Raw genomic sequence first — 20,872 nt, 5'->3', positions numbered from 1 at the left:
GAGGAATAGGCAGGGTGGGGGAAATAGGCATGGTAGGGGGGGAATAGGCAGGGTGGGGGAAATAGGCATGGTGGGGGGAAATAGGCATGGTAGGGGGGGAATAGGCAGGGTGGGGGGAAATAGGCATGGTAGGGGGGGAATAGGCAGGGTGGGGGAAATAGGCATGGTAGGGGGAAATAGGCATGGTAGGGGGAAATAGGCATGGTAGGGGGGGAATAGGCAGGGTGGGGGAAATAGGCATGGTAGGGGGGGAATAGGCAGGGTGGGGGAAATAGGCATGGTGGGGGAAATAGGCATGGTAGGGGGAAATAGGCATGGTAGGGGGAAATAGGCATGGTAGGGGAAAATAGGCATGGTAGGGGAATAGGCATGGTGGGGGAAATAGGCATGGTAGGGGGAAATAGGCATGGTAGGGGGAAATAGGCATGGTAGGGGGGGAATAGGCAGGGTGGGGGAAATAGGCATGGTGGTGGGGAGGAATGGTGGGGGGGGGAAATAGGCATGGTGGGGAGGAATAGGCATGGTGGGGGAAATAGGCAGGGTGGGGGAAATAGGCAGGGTGGGGGAATAGGCATGGTAGGGGGAAATAGGCAGGGTGGGGGAAATAGGCAGGGTGGGGGAAATAGGCAGGGTGGGGCATGGTGGGGCATGGTGGGGGGGGAAATAGGCAGGGTGGGGGAAATAGGCATGGTGGTGGGGAGGAATGGTGGGGGGGGGAAATAGGCATGGTGGGGAGGAATAGGCAGGGTGGGGGAAATAGGCATGGTAGGGGGGGAATAGGCAGGGTGGGGGAAATAGGCATGGTGGGGGGAAATAGGCATGGTAGGGGGGGAATAGGCAGGGTGGGGGAAATAGGCATGGTAGGGGGAAATAGGCATGGTAGGGGGAAATAGGCATGGTAGGGGGGGAATAGGCAGGGTGGGGGAAATAGGCATGGTAGGGGGGGAATAGGCAGGGTGGGGGAAATAGGCATGGTGGGGGAAATAGGCATGGTAGGGGGAAATAGGCATGGTAGGGGGAAATAGGCATGGTAGGGGAATAGGCATGGTGGGGGAAATAGGCATGGTAGGGGGAAATAGGCATGGTAGGGGGAAATAGGCATGGTAGGGGGGGAATAGGCAGGGTGGGGGAAATAGGCATGGTGGTGGGGAGGAATGGTGGGGGGGGGAAATAGGCATGGTGGGGAGGAATAGGCATGGTGGGGGAAATAGGCAGGGTGGGGGAAATAGGCAGGGTGGGGGAAATAGGCAGGGTGGGGGGGGGAAATAGGCATGGTGGGGAGGAATAGGCATGGTGGGGGAAATAGGCATGGTAGGGGGAAATAGGCATGGTAGGGGGGGAATAGGCAGGGTGGGGGAAATAGGCATGGTGGTGGGGAGGAATAGGCATGGTGGGGGGGGGAAATAGGCATGGTGGGGAGGAATAGGCATGGTGGGGAGGAATAGGCATGGTGGGGGAAATAGGCATGGTAGGGGGAAATAGGCATGGTAGGGGGGGAATAGGCAGGGTGGGGGAAATAGGCATGGTGGGGAGGAATAGGCATGGTGGGGGAAATAGGCATGGTGGGGGGGGGAATAGGCATGGTGGGGGGGAATAGGCAGGGTGGGGGGGGAATAGGCAGGGTGGGGGAAATAGGCAGGGTGGGGGAAATAGGCATGGTAGGGGGGGAATAGGCAGGGTGGGGGAAATAGGCATGGTAGGGGGAAATAGGCATGGTAGGGGGAAATAGGCATGGTAGGGGGGGAATAGGCAGGGTGGGGGAAATAGGCATGGTGGGGAGGAATAGGCATGGTGGGGGAAATAGGCATGGTGGGGGGGGGAATAGGCATGGTGGGGGGGGAATAGGCAGGGTGGGGGGGGAATAGGCAGGGTGGGGGAAATAGGCAGGGTGGGGGAAATAGGCATGGTAGGGGGGGAATAGGCAGGGTGGGGGAAATAGGCATGGTAGGGGGAAATAGGCATGGTAGGGGGGGAATAGGCAGGGTGGGGGAAATAGGCATGGTGGGGGAAATAGGCAGGGTGGGGCATGGTGGGGCATGGTGGGGGGGGAAATAGGCATGGTAGGGGGGGAAATAGGCATGGTGGGGGGGGAAATAGGCATGGTAGGGGGGGAAATAGGCATGGTGGGGGGGGAAATAGGCATGGTGGGGGGGGAAATAGGCATGGTGGGGGAAATAGGCAGGGTGGGGCATGGTGGGGGGGGAAATAGGCATGGTAGGGGGGGAAATAGGCATGGTGGGGGGGGAAATAGGCATGGTGGGGGGGGGAAATAGGCATGGTGGGGGGGGGGAAATAGGCATGGTGGGGGGGGGAATAGGCATGGTGGGGGGGGAGGAATAGGCATGGTGGGGGGGGAGGAATAGGCAGGGTGGGGGGGGAGGAATAGGCAGGGTGGGGAGGAATAGGCAGGGTGGGGAGGAATAGGCATGGTGGGGAGGAATAGGCAGGGTGGGGAGGAATAGGCATGGTGGGGGGGAATAGGCATGGTGGGGGGAATAGGCATGGTGGGGGGAATAGGCAGGGTGGGGGAATAGGCAGGGTGGGGGAATAGGCAGGGTGGGGGGAATAGGCAGGGTGGGGGGAATGGGGGGAATAGGCAGGGTGGGGGGAATAGGCAGGGTGGGGGAAATAGGCAGGGTGGGGGAAATAGGCATGGTGGGGGAAATAGGCATGGTGGGGCGAATAGGCATGGTGGGGAGGAATAGGCATGGTGGGGAGGAATAGGCATGGTGGGGGGGAATAGGCATGGTGGGGAGGAATAGGCATGGTGGGGGGGAATAGGCATGGTGGGGGGGAATAGGCATGGTGGGGGGGAATAGGCATGGTGGGGGGGAATAGGCATGGTGGGGCATGGTAGAGCATGGTGGGGCATGGTAGGGCATGGTGGGGGAATAGGCAGGGTGGGGGAATAGGCAGGGTGGGGGAATAGGCAGGGTGGGGGGGAATAGGCAGGGTGGGGCATGGTAGAGCATGGTGGGGGAATAGGCAGGGTGGGGGGAATAGGCATGGTGGGGGGGAATAGGCAGGGTGGGGGGAATAGGCAGGGTGGGGGAAATAGGCAGGGTGGGGGGAATAGGCAGGGTGGGGGAAATAGGCAGGGTGGTGCTCAAGGGGTGGCAGGGTAGCCTAGTGGTTAGAGCGTTGGACTAGTAACCGAAAGGTTGCAAGTTCGAATCCCTGAGCTGACAAGGTACAAATCTGTCGTTCTGCCCCTGAACAAGGCAGTTAACCCACTGTTCCTAGGCCGTCATTGAAAATAAGAATTTGTTCTTAACTGACTTGCCTGGTTAAATAAAATGTAAAATAAATTAAACTTCCTTTCTTTTTTGGATTCAGACCAACGCCATTGTCAAACTTGATGTAGTTTTCTGTTTTTAATAGGAGCCCCTCTGGTGCCATTTGGGTCTATAGTGCACTATATAGAGAATAGGGTGCCATTTGGGTCTAATGTAGTGCACTATATAGGGAATAGGATGCCATTTGAGATGCAATCTGTGACGGGCTTACTAGCTTAATTTATGTTTAGACTGATAGACATTTTTCCGGAGGAAAAATTCATTGAAACTGCCTGAATCTTGTCTAACGAGATTATTTTGTGAACTGGAGACAATTACAGTTAACTGGTAGGATGAATCAATTACCGTTAACTGGTAGGATGAATCAATTACCGTTAACTGGTAGGATGAATCAATTACCGTTAACTGGTAGGATGAATCAATTACAATTAACTGGTAGGATGAATCAATTACAGTTAACTGGTAGGATGAATCAATTACCGTTAACTGGTAGGATGAATCAATTACCGTTAACTGGTAGGATGAATCAATTACCGTTAACTGGTAGGATGAATCAATTACCGTTAACTGGTAGGATGAATCAATTACAATTAACTGGTAGGATGAATCAATTACAGTTAACTGGTAGGATGAATCAATTACAGTTAACTGGTAGGATGAATCAATTACAGTTAACTGGTAGGATGAATCAATTACAGTTAACTGGTAGGATGAATCAATTACAGTTAACTGGTAGGATGAATCAATACAAACAATGTAACATAATGGGTGGTAGATTTATATTTCCATGTTGCAAGGAGCACAGTTTAACCAATCGGTCTGTCCAACAGCATTCCTTTGGGAGGCAGCCAGCAGCTGGCACTTCAACACCAAACTAGCAAAGACCAACTCCAGGATCATTGGACAAGTTTGCTTTGCATCGTCCGGTGCACAAGGTGGAAGTTCCATATTGTAGACCATTCCATTGGTCCTAAAGTGAAATCTCCACCCACCCGGGGCACCAGGCGATGCAAAACAAAGTGGCCCAGAGAAAAGCACCGATACACATATCAACCAGTCAAAACACACACACAGGAAAAATAATGTTTCCCAGGATTCACTCCTCTTCTTCAAGCGCCATTCTTCAAAAACAAAACAAGACAAAAACACCCGGTTAGCCTTCAGTCCTGTCTCGGCCCTGTCTCAGTCTTCTATTTTGAGCCAACCCTTCTTATAGTCTATGAGCAGCTCCAGGTAGTACTGCCACTCTGGTTCAGAGTCATATTTCACCTGGAACACAGTCTTCAGTGGGTTAGGGTGTGGCTCATGTACCTGCACCACCAGACCCCTGTACCACACCTCTGTCCCATCCCCTTCCTCGTAGAGGTGTTGTATCCGTCTCCCTACCAGGTCTGGGTAGTACATCTTCATGACGGAGCGGGCGCGCTGCACGGCGGAGCGAAGGATCCAGCGGCGTCGGCGGTGGTCAGAGCTGTGGCAGGCAGACAAGAAGGGGCAGTACTTGATCTTCATGACAGAGCGGCGCAGGGAGGAGGACAGAGAGGAGGGAAGTCGGCTGAAGGAAGAGAAGGTGGTGAGATGACAGAAGGGGCGAAGGGTAGAAGAGAAGCCCCCGAAATGCAGCCCTCGCTGGGGGAGCTTGGAGGACATCCTCCTGGAAAGACATCCATCCCTGGTTCTTTCCCTGGCCTCTGCTCTGTCCCCCTCCCTGTCCCTCTTTCTCCTGGCCTCCCCATCCTCGGTCTCTGAGAGGAGAGGCTGGCTGTCTGAGAGAGGAGGCTGACTGTGTCGGCGCAGTTCAGGGTCTGAGACAGAGACAGCCTGGTATCGCGTCTGTTGTCCTTTACGTCCCTCAGGAAACAACACCTTCCTCAGCTTGAGGATCATCCCTGACTGGCTCTTAGTCCTGAGGCCCTGGGACCAGGCTGACCCTGAACCTGAGGATGGGGTCTTGTAGGACGGAGTGGACAATAGTGTGGAGGCTCGATCCGTGTTGCGAGGAGATGAAGACAGCTCGTCTGAGGTCAAAGGGCACGTCCAGGAGTTAGACTCCTCCTCCTCCAGCAGGGGTGTGGCTGGTGGCTCCTCCTCTTCCTCTTCCTCCAGCTTATTGCCTCCCTTCCGCTCTCCATCGCCCTTCCCCCTCTTCTCTCCATCACTCTTTCCATCCCTCCTTTCAGAGTCACTCCATGCATCGTCACTGCTCCCCACCGGCCGCCCGTCCCATTCCTCCTCCTCTTGATTAACAGTGTTCTTCAGAATGCTTCTAGCCTGTTCTGTGTTCCCACCACCCTCCAACACTGAGCGATTCCTCGTCCCTACGAACAGAGATTTGGTGAAGCTCTTCTTCTTGCCTTTCCCCTCTTTCCTCTTGTGCTTCTTCAAGTGTGAGGATGATGATGATGATCCTCTCTTCGGGTCCTCTCTCGGGGTCTGAGAGTAGAGGCTGGCTGTGGCTCTGCATCTTGGGGTCTGAGAGGAGAGGCTCGCTGTGGCTCTGCTGCTCGGGGTCTGAGTGGAGAGGCTGGCTGTGGCTCTGCAGCTCGGGGTCTGAGAGGAGAGGCTGGCTGTGGCTCTACAGCTCGGGGTCTGAGAGGAGAGGCTGGCTGTGGCTCTGCAGCTCGGGGTCTGAGAGGAGAGGCTGGCTGTGGCTCTGCAGCTCGGGGTCTGAGAGGAGAGGCTGGCTGTGGCTCTGCAGCTCGGGGTCTGAGAGGAGAGGCTGGCTGTGGCTCTGCAGCTCGGGGTCTGAGAGGAGAGGCTGGCTGTGGCTCTGCAGCTCAGGGTCTGAGAGGAGAGGCTGGCTGTGGCTCTGCAGCTCCGGGTCTGAGAGGAGAGGCTGGCTGTGGCTCTGCAGCTCGGGGTCTGAGACGGAGACAGACTGATACAATCCTCAAGGTGTTGTGGTGAGCCGGAGGTCTGTGTTCCGATGTCACAGCGGCTGGTGGCCAGTGAACATGGTCCAGTGTTAGTGGCCAGTGAACATAGCCCACTGGCAGAGCTATTCCAACGATCCTTTGAACACAGCGCTCCTTCTGGTGTCCTGGCCGCGTCACATGGCTCTACACCTGAAACACAGGCAACATGGCCGTTAGGATGTCTTTACATTAGCCTAATGTGTCAACTTGAAATGACAGGAGGATAAATCACATTGTTCTTTGATTGCAGTTCACCAAAAAGAAATCAGAGATATGAAGAAGAAAAGAGTGAAACACGTTATACGGGATGACAGAGGGACGTTATACGGGATGACAGAGGGACGTTATACGGGATGACAGAGGGACGTTATACGGGATGACAGAGAGGCGTTATACGGGATGACAGAGAGGCGTTATACGGGATGACAGAGAGGCGTTATACGGGATGACAGAGAGGCGTTATACGGGATGACAGAGAGACGTTATACGGGATGACAGAGAGACGTTATACGGGATGACAGAGGCCACTCCACTCCACTCCACCAGGCCACTCCACTCCACCAGGCCACTCCACTCCACAACCAACCAACCAGGCCACTCCACAACCAACCAACCAGGCCACTCCACAACCAACCAACCAGTCCACTCCACTCCACAACCCGCCACGCCACTCCACAACCAACCAGGCCACTCCACTCCACAACCCACCAGGCCACTCCACTCCACAACCCACCAGGCCACTCCACTCCACAACCCACCAGGCCACTCCACTCCACAACCCACCAGGCCACTCCACTCCACAACCCACCAGGCCACTCCACTCCACAACCCACCAGGCCACTCCACTCCACAACCAACCAGGCCACTCCACTCCACAACCAACCAGGCCACTCCACAACCCACCAGGCCACGCCACTCCACAACCCACCAGGCCACGCCACTCCACAACCCACCAGGCCACGCCACTCCACAACCAACCAGGCCACGCCACTCCACAACCAACCAGGCCACTCCACTCCACAACCAACCAGGCCACTCCACTCCACAACCCACCAGGCCACTCCACTCCACAACCCACCAGGCCACTCCACTCCACAACCCACCAGGCCACTCCACTCCACAACCCACCAGGCCACTCCACTCCACAACCCACCAGGCCACTCCACTCCACAACCCACCAGGCCACTCCACTCCACAACCCACCAGGCCACTCCACAACCCACCAGGCCACTCCACTCCACAACCAGGCCACTCCACTAGGCCACTCCACTAGGCCACTCCACTAGGCCACTCCACTAGGCCACTCCACTAGGCCACTCCACAACCAACCAGGCCACTCCACAACCAACCAGGCCACTCCACAACCAACCAGGCCACTCCACTCCACAACCAACCAGGCCACTCCACTCCACTCCACAACCAACCAGGCCACTCCACTCCACAACCCACCAGGCCACTCCACTCCACAACCAACCAGGCCACTCCACTCCACAACCAACCAGGCCACTCCACTCCACAACCAACCAGGCCACTCCACTCCACAACCAACCAGGCCACTCCACTCCACAACCAACCAGGCCACTCCACTCCACCCCAGGCCACTCCACTCCACTCCACCCCAGGCCACTCCACTCCACAACCAACCAGGCCACTCCACTCCACAACCAACCAGGCCACTCCACTCCACCCCAGGCCACTCCACTCCACTCCACCCCAGGCCACTCCACTCCACAACCAACCAGGCCACTCCACTCCACCCCAGGCCACTCCACTCCACAACCAACCAGGCCACTCCACTCCACAACCAACCAGGCCACTCCACTCCACAACCAACCAGGCCACTCCACTCCACAACCAACCAGGCCACTCCACTCCACCCCAGGCCACTCCACTCCACCCCAGGCCACTCCACTCCACCAGGCCCAGCCAAACAGGCCCCTCCACCACCCAGCTCATATTTAGCTGAAAGTCTAAAACAGTGTTCATCCATTTAAAAAACAGCAAACAATAATCCCAAATGGCACCCTATTCCCTATATAGTGCACTACTTTTGACCAGGACTCATTTGGGAGGCACACATGAGTGAACAGTGTTGACCTCAGCCTCAGAGTGAAAGATGAGAGTACTATTACTGCTGTAGTATACAGGCTACATGACAACACAGTCTGCTGCTCCAGAAGCTATCAGCATGAATAAACCAACACACCTGGGATTCAACATCTTTCAAATACTTTGTGTTTGCTTTAGCCTGCCTACAGTTCCATTTGGGCGGCGTTAGTAAATTGTAACTTCCATTGGTTCTTTTGAGCAAGGCAAAGCACAATCCAGCCTAGTGTAAGTATTTGAACCCAGGTCTGAATATTTTTTTTTTTTGCTAATACAGGAAGAAAAGGGTCAGATAGAAGTCAAGTTCCCATGTGACCCCCATGTGACCCCCATGTGACCACTAACAAAGTCAGCACTCAGCAGAGAACAGGAAGTAACCAACTATCTGGCTAGATTAGATGATTCAGTTAGTGAAATCAGTTACACGGACAGAGATTAAAATCAGTCACAACTGTTGAGATAATGTCAAAGGCTAGTGTGTGTTTTTAACCAAACTTTAAATATATACTTTTTTTTTTTTTTTTTTTTAAGTAATTGTAGATGCTAATGATTTGTCAGTGTTGTTTTTTCCAAACACATTTCTATAGGGGACAAATGGAAGTTTGAGATGAAAGGGTGAAAGGCGAATTTAAAGTAATTTATTTGTTTGTGGGGGGGGGGGACTTGGAAAGCCAAAATGGTTTGAAATGAAACAAAACAAAACAAAAGAGAGATGAGAGAAGTAAATAGCTTGATTATGGACACGTGAAACTCCTCCATCCGGTCACTAACCGAGAGTACAGAATACAGGTTCCTAATTGGTCCACCACTTCCTTCCTTACAGTAACTAAAACTCAGACTTTTGTTGTATCACATGGTGCTGTTCAATACCCTGATCCCAGATCTGTTTGGGCTGTAAAGCCAACTCCCGTGGTCGTGCCAAACACGATCTGGGATCAGGCTAGCGGTTCTATTAATAATCCTACAGAAGAAAAAAGGGAAAAATCAAATTTTTCATTAGTCCACTGTTGATACAGTCCCAAAAATGTTTTGCATGTCAGCAGTCAAGTTTTCAAGATATTGGACTTTCAAGAAGCAAAAGTGTCACTAGCCGCCACATCATGATGATATAAAATGCACATACAGATTCATGTACAGGAAGAAGATTGTCATGTGGTTAATATGGTCGAACGTTAACAGCTGTGTTATTAACAGTAAGGGTTATTCATTCAGTAATCATAGATCGAGTTAGTTGACATTTCAACTTGAGTTGTGTGGTTAGAACTAGTGTGGTACTGGACTGTTTGTAGATGTGAGTATGGTTAGGGTTAGGGTTAGATTATTGTGAAGTCCGATCGATATAGTTTGATTTAAACGTTTACATGCGTTGCAAAAACAACGGTTCCTTGATAATCTGAAATCAGGCTACATGATAGTCCTGTGATAAATGCAATCAAAATAAACCTTCAACAATGTCATTTTTGTGAAGCATATTTGATTCTGAGTTCGTACATATAAAAGTTTCTACGTGGAAACAGTTTCTAAGATGCAGTTTCAGTTTTTCTGAACTTCAGTCTCGCATAAGAAGGAGGCTCGCTCTGCTGCCGCATGCTCAGATCAAACATTAACTGGAACTCTGATTAAGCTGTTTACATGTCCTAATAATTACATGTCCTAATAATTACATGTCCTAATAATTACATGTCCTAATAATTACATGTCCTAATAAATACATGTCCTAATAAATACATGTCCTAATAAATACATGTCCTAATAATTACATGTCCTAATAATTACAAAGATTGAAAAAAAAAAATATATATATATATATATTTTTTTTTTCCAAACATCGTCGTATGCTTACTTAGATTTTGACCTTACGCCGATTTAAGATAAGCAGAGAAAGGTGTTTACATACTGCCATAAATCAGTTTAATATCAGATTGTTAGTGTACATGGAAACGTAGTCAGTGATGTAGTAAGCTGAGGGGTAACAGAAAGCAGCAGATACCTGGGCTGTCTTTTGGGGAGCATCAGGTAACGGCGACTCTGTAAAAAAATAAAATGGATTTGAAATGAAAATGAAAATGTTAACAATTCAAAAATGGAAAGGGGATGGAAAACATGCTTATTAATACAGTTATAGTAGTATCTCCCATTACTACTAATTATTTTCAAGACCCTGAAATTACATTTATAAAACCTGAGAACCGTTTTTGCCTACTAAACATTTTATAAGAATGAAGGAGTGAATCCTCACTCCATGAATGTTCACAGTCTCCCACTGACATCGATGCAAGTGAAAATACGACTTAAGTGAAAGTTGTGATTTGCCCCGACTATACATCCAGAGGAACGACTCAGTACAGTAGTGTGACTATGCATCCAGAGGGACGACTCAGTGCAGTAGTGTGACTATACGACTCAGTGCAGTAGTGTGACTATACGACTCAGTGCAGTAGTGTGACTATACGACTCAGTGCAGTAGTGTGACTATACGACTCAGTGCAGTAGTGTGACTATACGACTCAGTGCAGTAGTGTGACTATACGACTCAGTGCAGTAGTGTGACTATACGACTCAGTGCAGTAGTGTGACTATACGACTCAGTGCAGGAGTGTGACTGTGCATACAGAGGAACAACCCAGTACAGACTCCGCTCTCATTGTTAAAGGAAGGAAATAACAGCGCAGTAGAGGGGGATTTCCAGAAGCCACCTGTTACCACAGTGACCTCGCTGGGAGTGAAGCACTAGTATTATGGGAAAAACTCCAGGCTGCATCTGAAATGGCCCCCTATTCCATATGACCCTGGTCAACAGTAGAGCCCTATATATATCTGGACCCTGGTCAACAGTAGAGCCCTATATATATAGACCCTGGTCAACAGTAGAGTCCTGTATATATCTGGACCCTGGTCAACAGTAGAGCCCTATATATATCTGGACCCTGGTCAACAGTAGAGCCCTATATATATCTGGACCCTGGTCAACAGTAGAGCCCTATATATCTGGACCCTGGTCAACAGTAGAGCCCTATATATATATATCTGGACCCTGGTCAACAGTAGAGCCCTATATATATAGACCCTGGTCAACAGTAGAGCCCTATATATATCTGGACCCTGGTCAACAGTAGAGCCCTATATATCTGGACCCTGGTCAACAGTAGAGCCCTATATATATATATATCTGGACCCTGGTCAACAGTAGAGCCCTATATATATATATATATATATATATATATATATATATATATATATCTGGACCCTGGTCAACAGTAGAGCCCTATATATATCTGGACCCTGGTCAACAGTAGAGCCCTATATATATCTGGACCCTGGTCAACAGTAGAGCCCTATATATGGACCCTGGTCAACAGTAGAGTCCTATATATGGGCCCTGGTCAACAGTAGAGCCCTATATATATATCTGGACCCTGGTCAACAGTAGAGCCCTATATATATATATCTGGACCCTGGTCAACAGTAGAGCCCTATATATATATATATCTGGACCCTGGTCAACAGTAGAGCCCTATATATATATATATATCTGGACCCTGGTCAACAGTAGAGCCCTATATATATCTGGACCCTGGTCAACAGTAGAGCCCTATATATATATATATATATATCTGGACCCTGGTCAACAGTAGAGCCCTATATATATCTGGACCCTGGTCAACAGTAGAGCCCTATATATGGACCCTGGTCAACAGTAGAGCCCTATATATGGACCCTGGTCAACAGTAGAGTCCTATATATGGGCCCTGGTCAACAGTAGAGCCCTATATATATATAGACCCTGGTCAACAGTAGAGCCCTATATATATATATATATATATATATCTGGACCCTGGTCAACAGTAGAGCCCTATATATATATATATATAGACCCTGGTCAACAGTAGAGCCCTATATATCTGGGCCCTGGTCAACAGTAGAGCCCTATATATATATATCTGGGCCCTGGTCAACAGTAGAGCCCTATATATATAGACCCTGGCCAACAGTAGAGCCCTATATATCTGGACCCTGGTCAACAGTAGAGCCCTATATATATATCTGGACCCTGGCCAACAGTAGAGCCCTATATATATATCTGGACCCTGGCCAACAGTAGAGCCCTATATATATATCTGGACCCTGGTCAACAGTAGAGCCCTATATATCTGGACCCTGGTCAACAGTAGAGCCCTATATATCTGGACCCTGGTCAACAGTAGAGTCCTATATATCTGGACCCTGGTCAACAGTAGAGTCCTATATATCTGGACCCTGGTCAACAGTAGAGTCCTATATATCTGGACCCTGGTCAACAGTAGAGTCCTATATATCTGGACCCTGGTCAACAGTAGAGTCCTATATATATAGACCCTGGTCAACAGTAGAGCCCTATATATATCTGGACCCTGGTCAACAGTAGAGCCCTATATATATAGACCCTGGTCAACAGTAGAGCCTTATACAGTGAGGGGAAAAAAGTATTTTATCCCCTGCTGATTTTGTACATTTGCCCACTGACAAAGAAATTGTCAGTCTATAATTTTAATGGTAGGTTTATTTGAACAGTGAGACAGAATAACAACAAAAATCCAGCAAAAACGCATTTCAAAAATGTTATAAATTGATTTGCATTTTAATGAGGGAAATAAGTATTTGAGCCCCTCTCAATCAGAAAGATTTCTGGCTCCCAGGTGTCTTTTATACAGGTAACGAGCTGAGATTAGGAGCACACTCTTAAAGGCAGTGCTCCTAATCTCAGTTTGTTATCTGTATAAAAGACATCTGTCCACAGAAGCAATCAATCAATCAGATTTCAAACTCTCCACATGGCCAAGACCAAAGAGCTCTCCAAGGATGTCAGGGACAAGATCGTAGACCAACACAAGACCATCGCCAAGCAGCTTGGTGAGAAGGTGACAACAGTTGGTGCGATTATTCACAAATGGAAGTAACACAAAAGAACCGTCAATCTCCCTCAGCCTGGGGCTCCATGCAAGATCTCACCTCGTGGAGTTGCAATGATCATGAGAACGGTGAGGAATCAGCCCAGAACTACACGGGAGGATCTTGTCAATGATCAAGGCAGCTGGGACCATAGTCACCAAGAAAACAATTGGTAACACACTACGCTGTGAAGGACTGAAATCCTGCAGCGCCCGCAAGGTCCCCCTGCTCAAGAATACATATATAAATGCCCGTCTGAAATTTGCCAATGAACATCTGAATGATTCAGAGGACAACTGGGTGAAAGTGTTGTGGTCAGATGAGACCAAAATGGAGCTCTTTGGCATCAACTCAACTCGCTGTGTTTGGAGCAGGAGGAATGCTGCCTATGACCCCAAGAACACCATCCCCACCGTCAAACATGGAGGTGGAAACATTATGCTTTGGGGGTGTTTTTCTGATAAGGGGACAGGACAACTTCACTGCATCAAAGGGACGATGGATGGGGCCATGTACCGTCAAATCTTGGGTGAGAACCTCCTTCCCTCAGCCAGGAGGGAGCTGAAGGTTCAAGTTGCCAAACGTCAGCCTCGAAACCTTAATGACTTGGAGAAGATCTGCAAAGAGGAGTGGGACAAAATCCCTCCTGAGATGTGTGCAAACCTGGTGGCCAACTACAAGAAACGTCTGACCTCTGATTGCCAACAAGGGTTTTGCCACCAAGTACTAAGTCATGTTTTGCAGAGGAGTCAAATACTTATTTCCCTCATTGGGAGCCTCCCTGTGGCTCAGTTGGTAGAGCATGGTGTTTGCAACGCCAGGGTTGTGGGTTCGATTCCCACGGGACCCTGGTCATTTCAAATGTATGAAATGAATTGAAATGTATGCATTCACTACTGTTAGTCGCTCTGGATAAGCGCGTCTGCTAAATGACTCAAATGTAAATGCAAATCAATTTATAACATTTTTGACATGCGTTTTTCTGGATTTTTTTTGTTGTTATTCTGTCTCTCACTGTTCAAATAAACCTACCATTAAAATTATAGACTGATCATTTCTTTGTCAGTGGGCAAACATACAAAATCAGCAGGGGATCAAGTACTTTTTTCCCCTCACTGTACAGTATATGGAGCACACAGTGCAATGAAATGTTTACTTGCAGGTTCACCTCTCAGCAATAGGAAAGTAATTAAGTGAATAAAGGGTAATAAAAACAACAAAGCTCAGTGTGTGTGCCAATAACAAAAAGGAGACCAACTGAATAACAGAGGAGTCTCAACTCCATTGAAATAACTTTTTAGTCCAGGCTAAGTAAGCTTCCTCTGTCTGGGGAAACTCCAGAACACCACCAACCAGACCTGGGAAACTGTCCCAAATAATAACCAGACCTGGGAAACTGTCCCAAATAATAACCAGACCTGGGAAACTGTCCCAAATAACAACCAGACCTGGGAAACTGTCCCATATAACAACCAGACCTGGGAAACTGTCCCATATAATAACCAGACCTGGGAAACTGTCCCATATAATAACCAGACCTGGGAAACTGTCCCATATAATAACCAGACCTGGGAAACTGTCCCATATAATAACCAGACCTGGGAAACTGTCCCAAATAATAACCAGACCTGGGAAACTGTCCAAAATAATAACCAGACCTGGGAAACTGTCCCATATAATAACCAGACCTGGAAAACTGTCCCAAATAACAACCAGACCTGGGAAACTGTCCCAAATAATAACCAGACCTGGGAAACTGGCCCATATAATAACCAGACCTGGGAAACTGTCCCATATAATAACCAGACCTGGGAAACTGTCCCAAATAACAACCAGACCTGGGAAACTGTCCCAAATAATAACCAGACCTGGGAAACTGTCCCATATAATAACCAGACCTGGGAAACTGTCCCATATAATAACCAGACCTGGGAAACTGTCCCATATAATAACCAGACCTGGGAAACTGTCCCAAATAACAACCAGACCTGGGAAACTGTCCCAAATAATAACCAGACCTGGGAAACTGGCCCATATAATAACCAGACCTGGGAAACTGTCCCAAATAATAACCAGACCTGGGAAACTGGCCCATATAATAACCAGACCTGGGAAACTGTCCCAAATAATAACCAGACCTGGGAAACTGGCCCATATAATAACCAGACCTGGGAAACTGGCCCATATAAAAACCAGACCTGGGAAACTGGCCCATATAATAACCAGACCTGGGAAACTGTCCCATATAATAACCAGACCTGGGAAACTGTCCCATATAATAACCAAACATGGGAAACTGTCCCATATAATAACCAGACCTGGGAAACTGGCCCATATAATAACCAGACCTGGGAAACTGTCCCATATAATAACCAGACCCGGGGAAACTGGCCCATATAAAAACCAAACATGGGAAACTGGGCCCATATAATAACCAGACCTGGGGAAACTGTCCCATATAATAACCAGACCTGGGAAACTGTCCCATATAATAACCAAACATGGGAAACTGTCCCATATAATAACCAGACCTGGGAAACTGGCCCATATAATAACCAGACCTGGGAAACTGTCCCATATAATAACCAGACCTGGGAAACTGTCCCATATAATAACCAAACATGGGAAACTGTCCCATATAATAACCAGACCTGGGAAACTGTCCCATATAATAACCAGACCCGGGGAAACTGGCCCATATAAAAACCAAACATGGGAAACTGGCCCAGATGGTTTTTACTTTTGTTATTACTTTCATTGCATCCAGTTCTCATTCAAGGTCCCCATTTTATCCAGTTCCCCTTCAAGGTCCCCATGCAACATCTCCAGTTCACACAGATAGCAGGCCTGTGACTATGTTTCTGTAAGCTGTGTGTCTGTTCAGTCTCTCAGTAATACTCAATGTAAGAAATTCGCTTCTGCTTTCACCCAGATTCCAAACTGAAACGCCAGGCAGCCGTCCGTCAGGCCACAATGGACGGACACACACACACACACACACACTATACACACACACACACACACACACACACACACACACACACACACACACACACGGTCAGTGCCGTTTATGATGAGGGAGAATGATTTTCACGAAGATGGCCTTATTTCTATTACAGCATATTGGATTTAGGCTATTTTTCCTGTACCCATCATGAGGTTGCTACAACCTAGCCTATGAATGAAAGTTTACAATGTCGAGAGAAAAATTTGAGATGACAGAAAATTACACAATAGCACATTGCACACTCTTGCCCGCATCCATCTGATCTAGGGTGTAACCATTAATCCAACAGTCGCAAACAAGTTTCTATTGAGGGGGAGAGAGATTCTCTCTCCCTCTCTCTCTCCCCTCCCCCAAGTCCACCTGGCCGTGCTGCTGCTGCTCCAGTTTCAACTGTTCTGCCTGTAGCTATGGAACCCTGACCTATTCACCGGACGTGCTACCTGTCCCAGACCTGTTGTCCCAGACCTGCTGGAACCCTGACCTGTTCACCAGACGTGCTACCTGTCCCAGACCTGCTGTTTTCAACTCTCTAGAGACAGCAGGAGCGGTAGAGATACTCTCAATGATCGGCTATGACAAGCCAACTGACATTTACTCTTGAGGTGCTGACCTGTTGCACCCTCGACAACCACTGTGATTATTATTATTTGACCCTGCTGGTTATCTATGAACATTTGAAAATCTTGGCCATGTTCTGTTATAATCTCCACCCGGCACCGCCAGAAGAGGACTGGCCACCCCTCATTGCCTGGTTCCTCTCTAGGTTTCTTCCTAGGTTTTGGCCTTTCTAGGGAATTTTTCCTAGCCACCCTTCTACACCTGCATTACTTGCTGTTTGGGGTTTTAGGCTGGGTTTCTGTACAGCAGTTTGTGACATCAGCTGATGTAAGAAGGGCTTTATAAATACATTTGATTGATGGTTTAAGAAATGTTTTTCAACAGAATCGGCGGAATGAATACACCCCTGATCATGCATAAAACACAGTTCACTTTCATAGCAGCCACGTTGTATTTATTCTAACCTCTATGCACTCTCCTCCTCTCACCTTTTCCCTTCGTTTGTGGACTTCAAATGAACAACACATCAGCTGTACGTGACCAGGCGAAAAAACCTTTCCAAGCCAAACCATATCATAACCGCTACACACAGCCTGCATCGTTGTCCCCATATTAGCTAAAGTAACGTCTTAGTCAACATAGCTAATAGAACTAATGCGTTAGTAAACCCACTACAATCATGCAGTAACGTTACAGTGTACAGTCAGCAAGCAGTTAAGACCGGCGGGCCCCAGTGGCAATAAATTAATAAAACCAAAAGCTTACCTTGATTTGGAAGAGTTCCAGTGTTGTGTTGTCATAGCATCTCTCTGTTAGAGTAACTAAACTAGCTAGCTGCATTTGCTAGCTAAGTAAGTGAGAGAAGAAAAAAAATATACTCTTGCTTCATTTTTTCTATAAATTAATTTGTTGAAAACTAGAAAATCATGCCAGCCGGTTTTGCTTATTATAAGGAATTTGAAATTATTTATACTTTTGTTATCGGAAAAATAAGATCCAACATTGCAGTTTTCTGCTAAAGAGACAGTCCATTATGGTCTAAACATAACAATACTGCTTGGCATGACCCCAGGCAAAGCTGATACTAACAGCTAATGGGAACCAAAATAAATAAATGACTGGCCGACAATGTGACGGATGTCAAGGATATGGACAATGGAATGTCAATGATAAGTAAATTAGATTTCCACTATCTAGAACATGTATCTTTACTAATGTGTAAGTATACCAGTGATTGAGATACAAGCTCCCGAGGGGTATACTACAGAGTTAGCCAGCTAACTTATCTAAATATTCTGAAATAATCTTAAAATGGGCATGGACTCAACAACCAAAAACAGATAGAAGTTTAGCTTTCTTAAATGAACCAGACACTCAACAGCTATTTCTGTTTATTTATCAGAGTTAGCTAACTCATTGATCCTGCTTTGTAGTATAGCTCTCTGGCTAACTGTGATCTAACCCTCTGGGGCCAGGCTAACAGCTAACTCACCCAGGCTTTATCAAGGGCCAGGCTAACGGCTAACTCACCCAGGCTCTATCAAGGGCCAGGCTAACAGCTAACTCACCCAGGCTCTATCAAGGGCCAGGCTAGCAGGCTAAGGGCTAACTCACCCAGGCTTTATCAGGGGCCAGGCTAACGGCTAACTCACCCAGGCTCTATCAAGGTCCAGGCTAGCAGGCTAACTCACCCAGGCTTTATCAGGGGCCAGGCTAACGGCTAACTCACCCAGGCTCTATCAAGGACCAGGCTAGCAGGCTAAGGGCTAGCTCACCCAGGCTCTATCAAGGGCCAGGCTAGCAGGCTAACTCACCCAGGCTTTATCAATGGCCAGGCTAGCAGGCTAACTCACCCATGCTCTATCAGGGGCCAGGCTAGCAGGCTAACTCACCCAGGCTCTTGCAGACACAGCTGTGATAGTAGAGGTTGAGAACGTCGGGGTAGATGTTAGGCAGGTGTTTGAGTGACAGGAGCCTGCGGAGCTTGGAGGAACATGGTCGTTTCTGCAGCGTCACCAGGTGTCTCTCCTCAGACAGGGTGGTAGGTCTCAACTCCACCTTGTGCTCCTGTCATTGCATTAGATCAACTTTATTGTAAGCCTGAAATACAAAACTGTTTTGTGCTAACATTCCACTCCTCATACTATGTGTCATATGCCAACAAGTAGATGGAGTGGAATGTTAGCACAAAATAAACTGGTACCCAGGCTAGTTTGTAGTCTGTTGACAGAAATGTGCTTTACGTACAGAAAAAGCAGAGACTTGACATGGGTAATTCATCAGACATACAAACAAGGAATGAAATGAATGAAACGTGTCATGAAATGAGTGATAGACTACATGATCAAAAGTATGTGGACACCTGCTCGTCGAACATCTCATTCCAAAAATCATGGTCATTAATATGGAGTTGGTCCCCCCTTTGCTGCTATAACAGCCTCCACTCTTCTGGGAAGGCTTTCCACTAGATGTTGGAACATTGCTGCGGGGACTTGCTTCCATTCAGCCAAAAGGGCATTAGTGAGGTCGGGCACTGATGTTGGGCGATTAGGCCAAGCTCGTAGTCGGCGTTCCAATTCATCCCAAAGGTGTTTGATGGGGTTGAGGTCAGGGCTCTGTGCAGGCCAGCCAAATTGAAACTACGCATTCGGGCAGGTAGCGTTCTCCTGGCATCCGCCAAACCCAGATTCATCTGTCGGACTGCCAGATGGTGAAGCGTGATTCATCACTCCAGAGAATGCGTTTCCACTGCTCCAGAGTCCAATGGCGGTGAGCTTTAGACCACTCCAGCCGACGCTTGGCATTGCGCATGGTGATCTTATGCTTGTGTGCTGCTACTCGGCCACGGAAACCCATTTCATGAAGCTCCAGATGAACAGTTATTGTGCGGACGTTGCTTCCAGAGGCAGTTTGGAGCTCGGTAGTCAGAGTTGCTGGGCCAGTTTCCCAGGTCTTGTAACCGAGGACAGACAAATTTTATGTACAACGCACTTCAGCAACGGGTGTGGCTAAAATAGCAGAATACACTAATTTGAAGGGGTGTCCACATACTTTTTTATACAGTGCATTCAGAAAGTATTCAGACCCTTGACTTTTTCCACATTTTGTTGCGTTACGGGCTTATTCTATAAATGGGTAAAGAAAATGTAAAAATCTCATCGATCTACACACAATACCCCAAAATGACAAAGCAAAAAACAGGTTTTTATACATTTTTACAAATGTATAAAAAACTTACATAAATACCTTAATTACATAAGTATTCAGACCCTTTGCTATGAGGCTCGGAAATGAGCTCTCCAACGTGATTGGAGTCCACCTGTGGTAAATTCAATTGATTGGACATGATTTGGAAAGGCACACACCTGTCTATATAAGGTCCCACAGTTGACAGTGCATGTCAGAGCAAAAACCAAGCCATGAGGTTGAAGGAATTGTTCGTAGAGTTCTGAGACGGGATTGTGTTGAGGCACAGATCTGGGGAAGGGTACCAAAAGATGTCTGCAGCATTGAAGGTCCCCAAGAACACAGTGGCCTGCCTCTTTCTTAAATGGAAGAAGTTTGGAACCACCAAGACTCTGCCTAGAGCTGACCGCCCGGCCAAACTGAGCAATCGGGGGAGCAGGGCCTTGGTCAGGGAGTTGACCAAGAACACGATGGTCATTCTGACAGAGCTCCAGAGTTCCTCTGTGGAGATGGAGGAACCTTCCAGAAGGACAACCATCTCTGCAGCACTCCACCAATCAGACCTTACGGTAGAGTGGCCAGACTGAAGCCACTCCTCAGTAAAAGGCACATGACAGACCGCTTGGAGTTTGCCAAAAAGCACCTAAATGACTCTCAGACCATGAGAAACAAGATTCTCTGGTCTGATGAAAACAATATTGAACTCTTTGGCCTGAATGCCAAGCGTCACATCTGGAGGAAACCTGGCACCACCCCTACGGTGAAGCATGGTGGTGGCAGCATCATGCCGTGGGGATGTTTTTCAGCGGCAGGGACTGAGAGACTAGTCAGGATCGAGGGAAAGATGAACGGAGCAAAGTACAGAGAGATCCTTG

General features: G+C 48.3%; 1 protein-coding gene across 2 annotated transcripts in view; it reads right to left on the bottom strand.

Annotated features, from left to right (window-relative positions):
• Positions 1-4,058: 4,058 nt before the first annotated feature.
• The window catches only part of prmt2ip (PRMT2 interacting protein), a 32,730-nt gene continuing 15,916 nt past the window's right edge, over positions 4,059-20,872 (bottom strand). For both annotated transcript variants that reach the window (XM_082957490.1, XM_082957489.1), the window contains 2 exons: positions 18,704-18,878; positions 4,059-6,361 (listed from right to left, as the gene is read on the bottom strand). In XM_082957490.1, the coding sequence (XP_082813616.1) occupies positions 4,479-6,361; positions 18,704-18,878 (2,058 nt within the window). In that variant the 3' untranslated portion in view covers positions 4,059-4,478. The remainder of the gene's footprint in view (positions 6,362-18,703; positions 18,879-20,872) is intronic.

This window comes from Salmo salar, chromosome 10 (assembly GCF_965601325.2).
Source record: "Salmo salar chromosome 10, fSalSal1, whole genome shotgun sequence".
Classification (NCBI taxonomy): domain Eukaryota; kingdom Metazoa; phylum Chordata; class Actinopteri; order Salmoniformes; family Salmonidae; genus Salmo; species Salmo salar.
The sequence above is the reverse complement of the archived record's forward strand: the minus strand, read 5'-3'. Positions and strand labels throughout refer to the sequence as shown.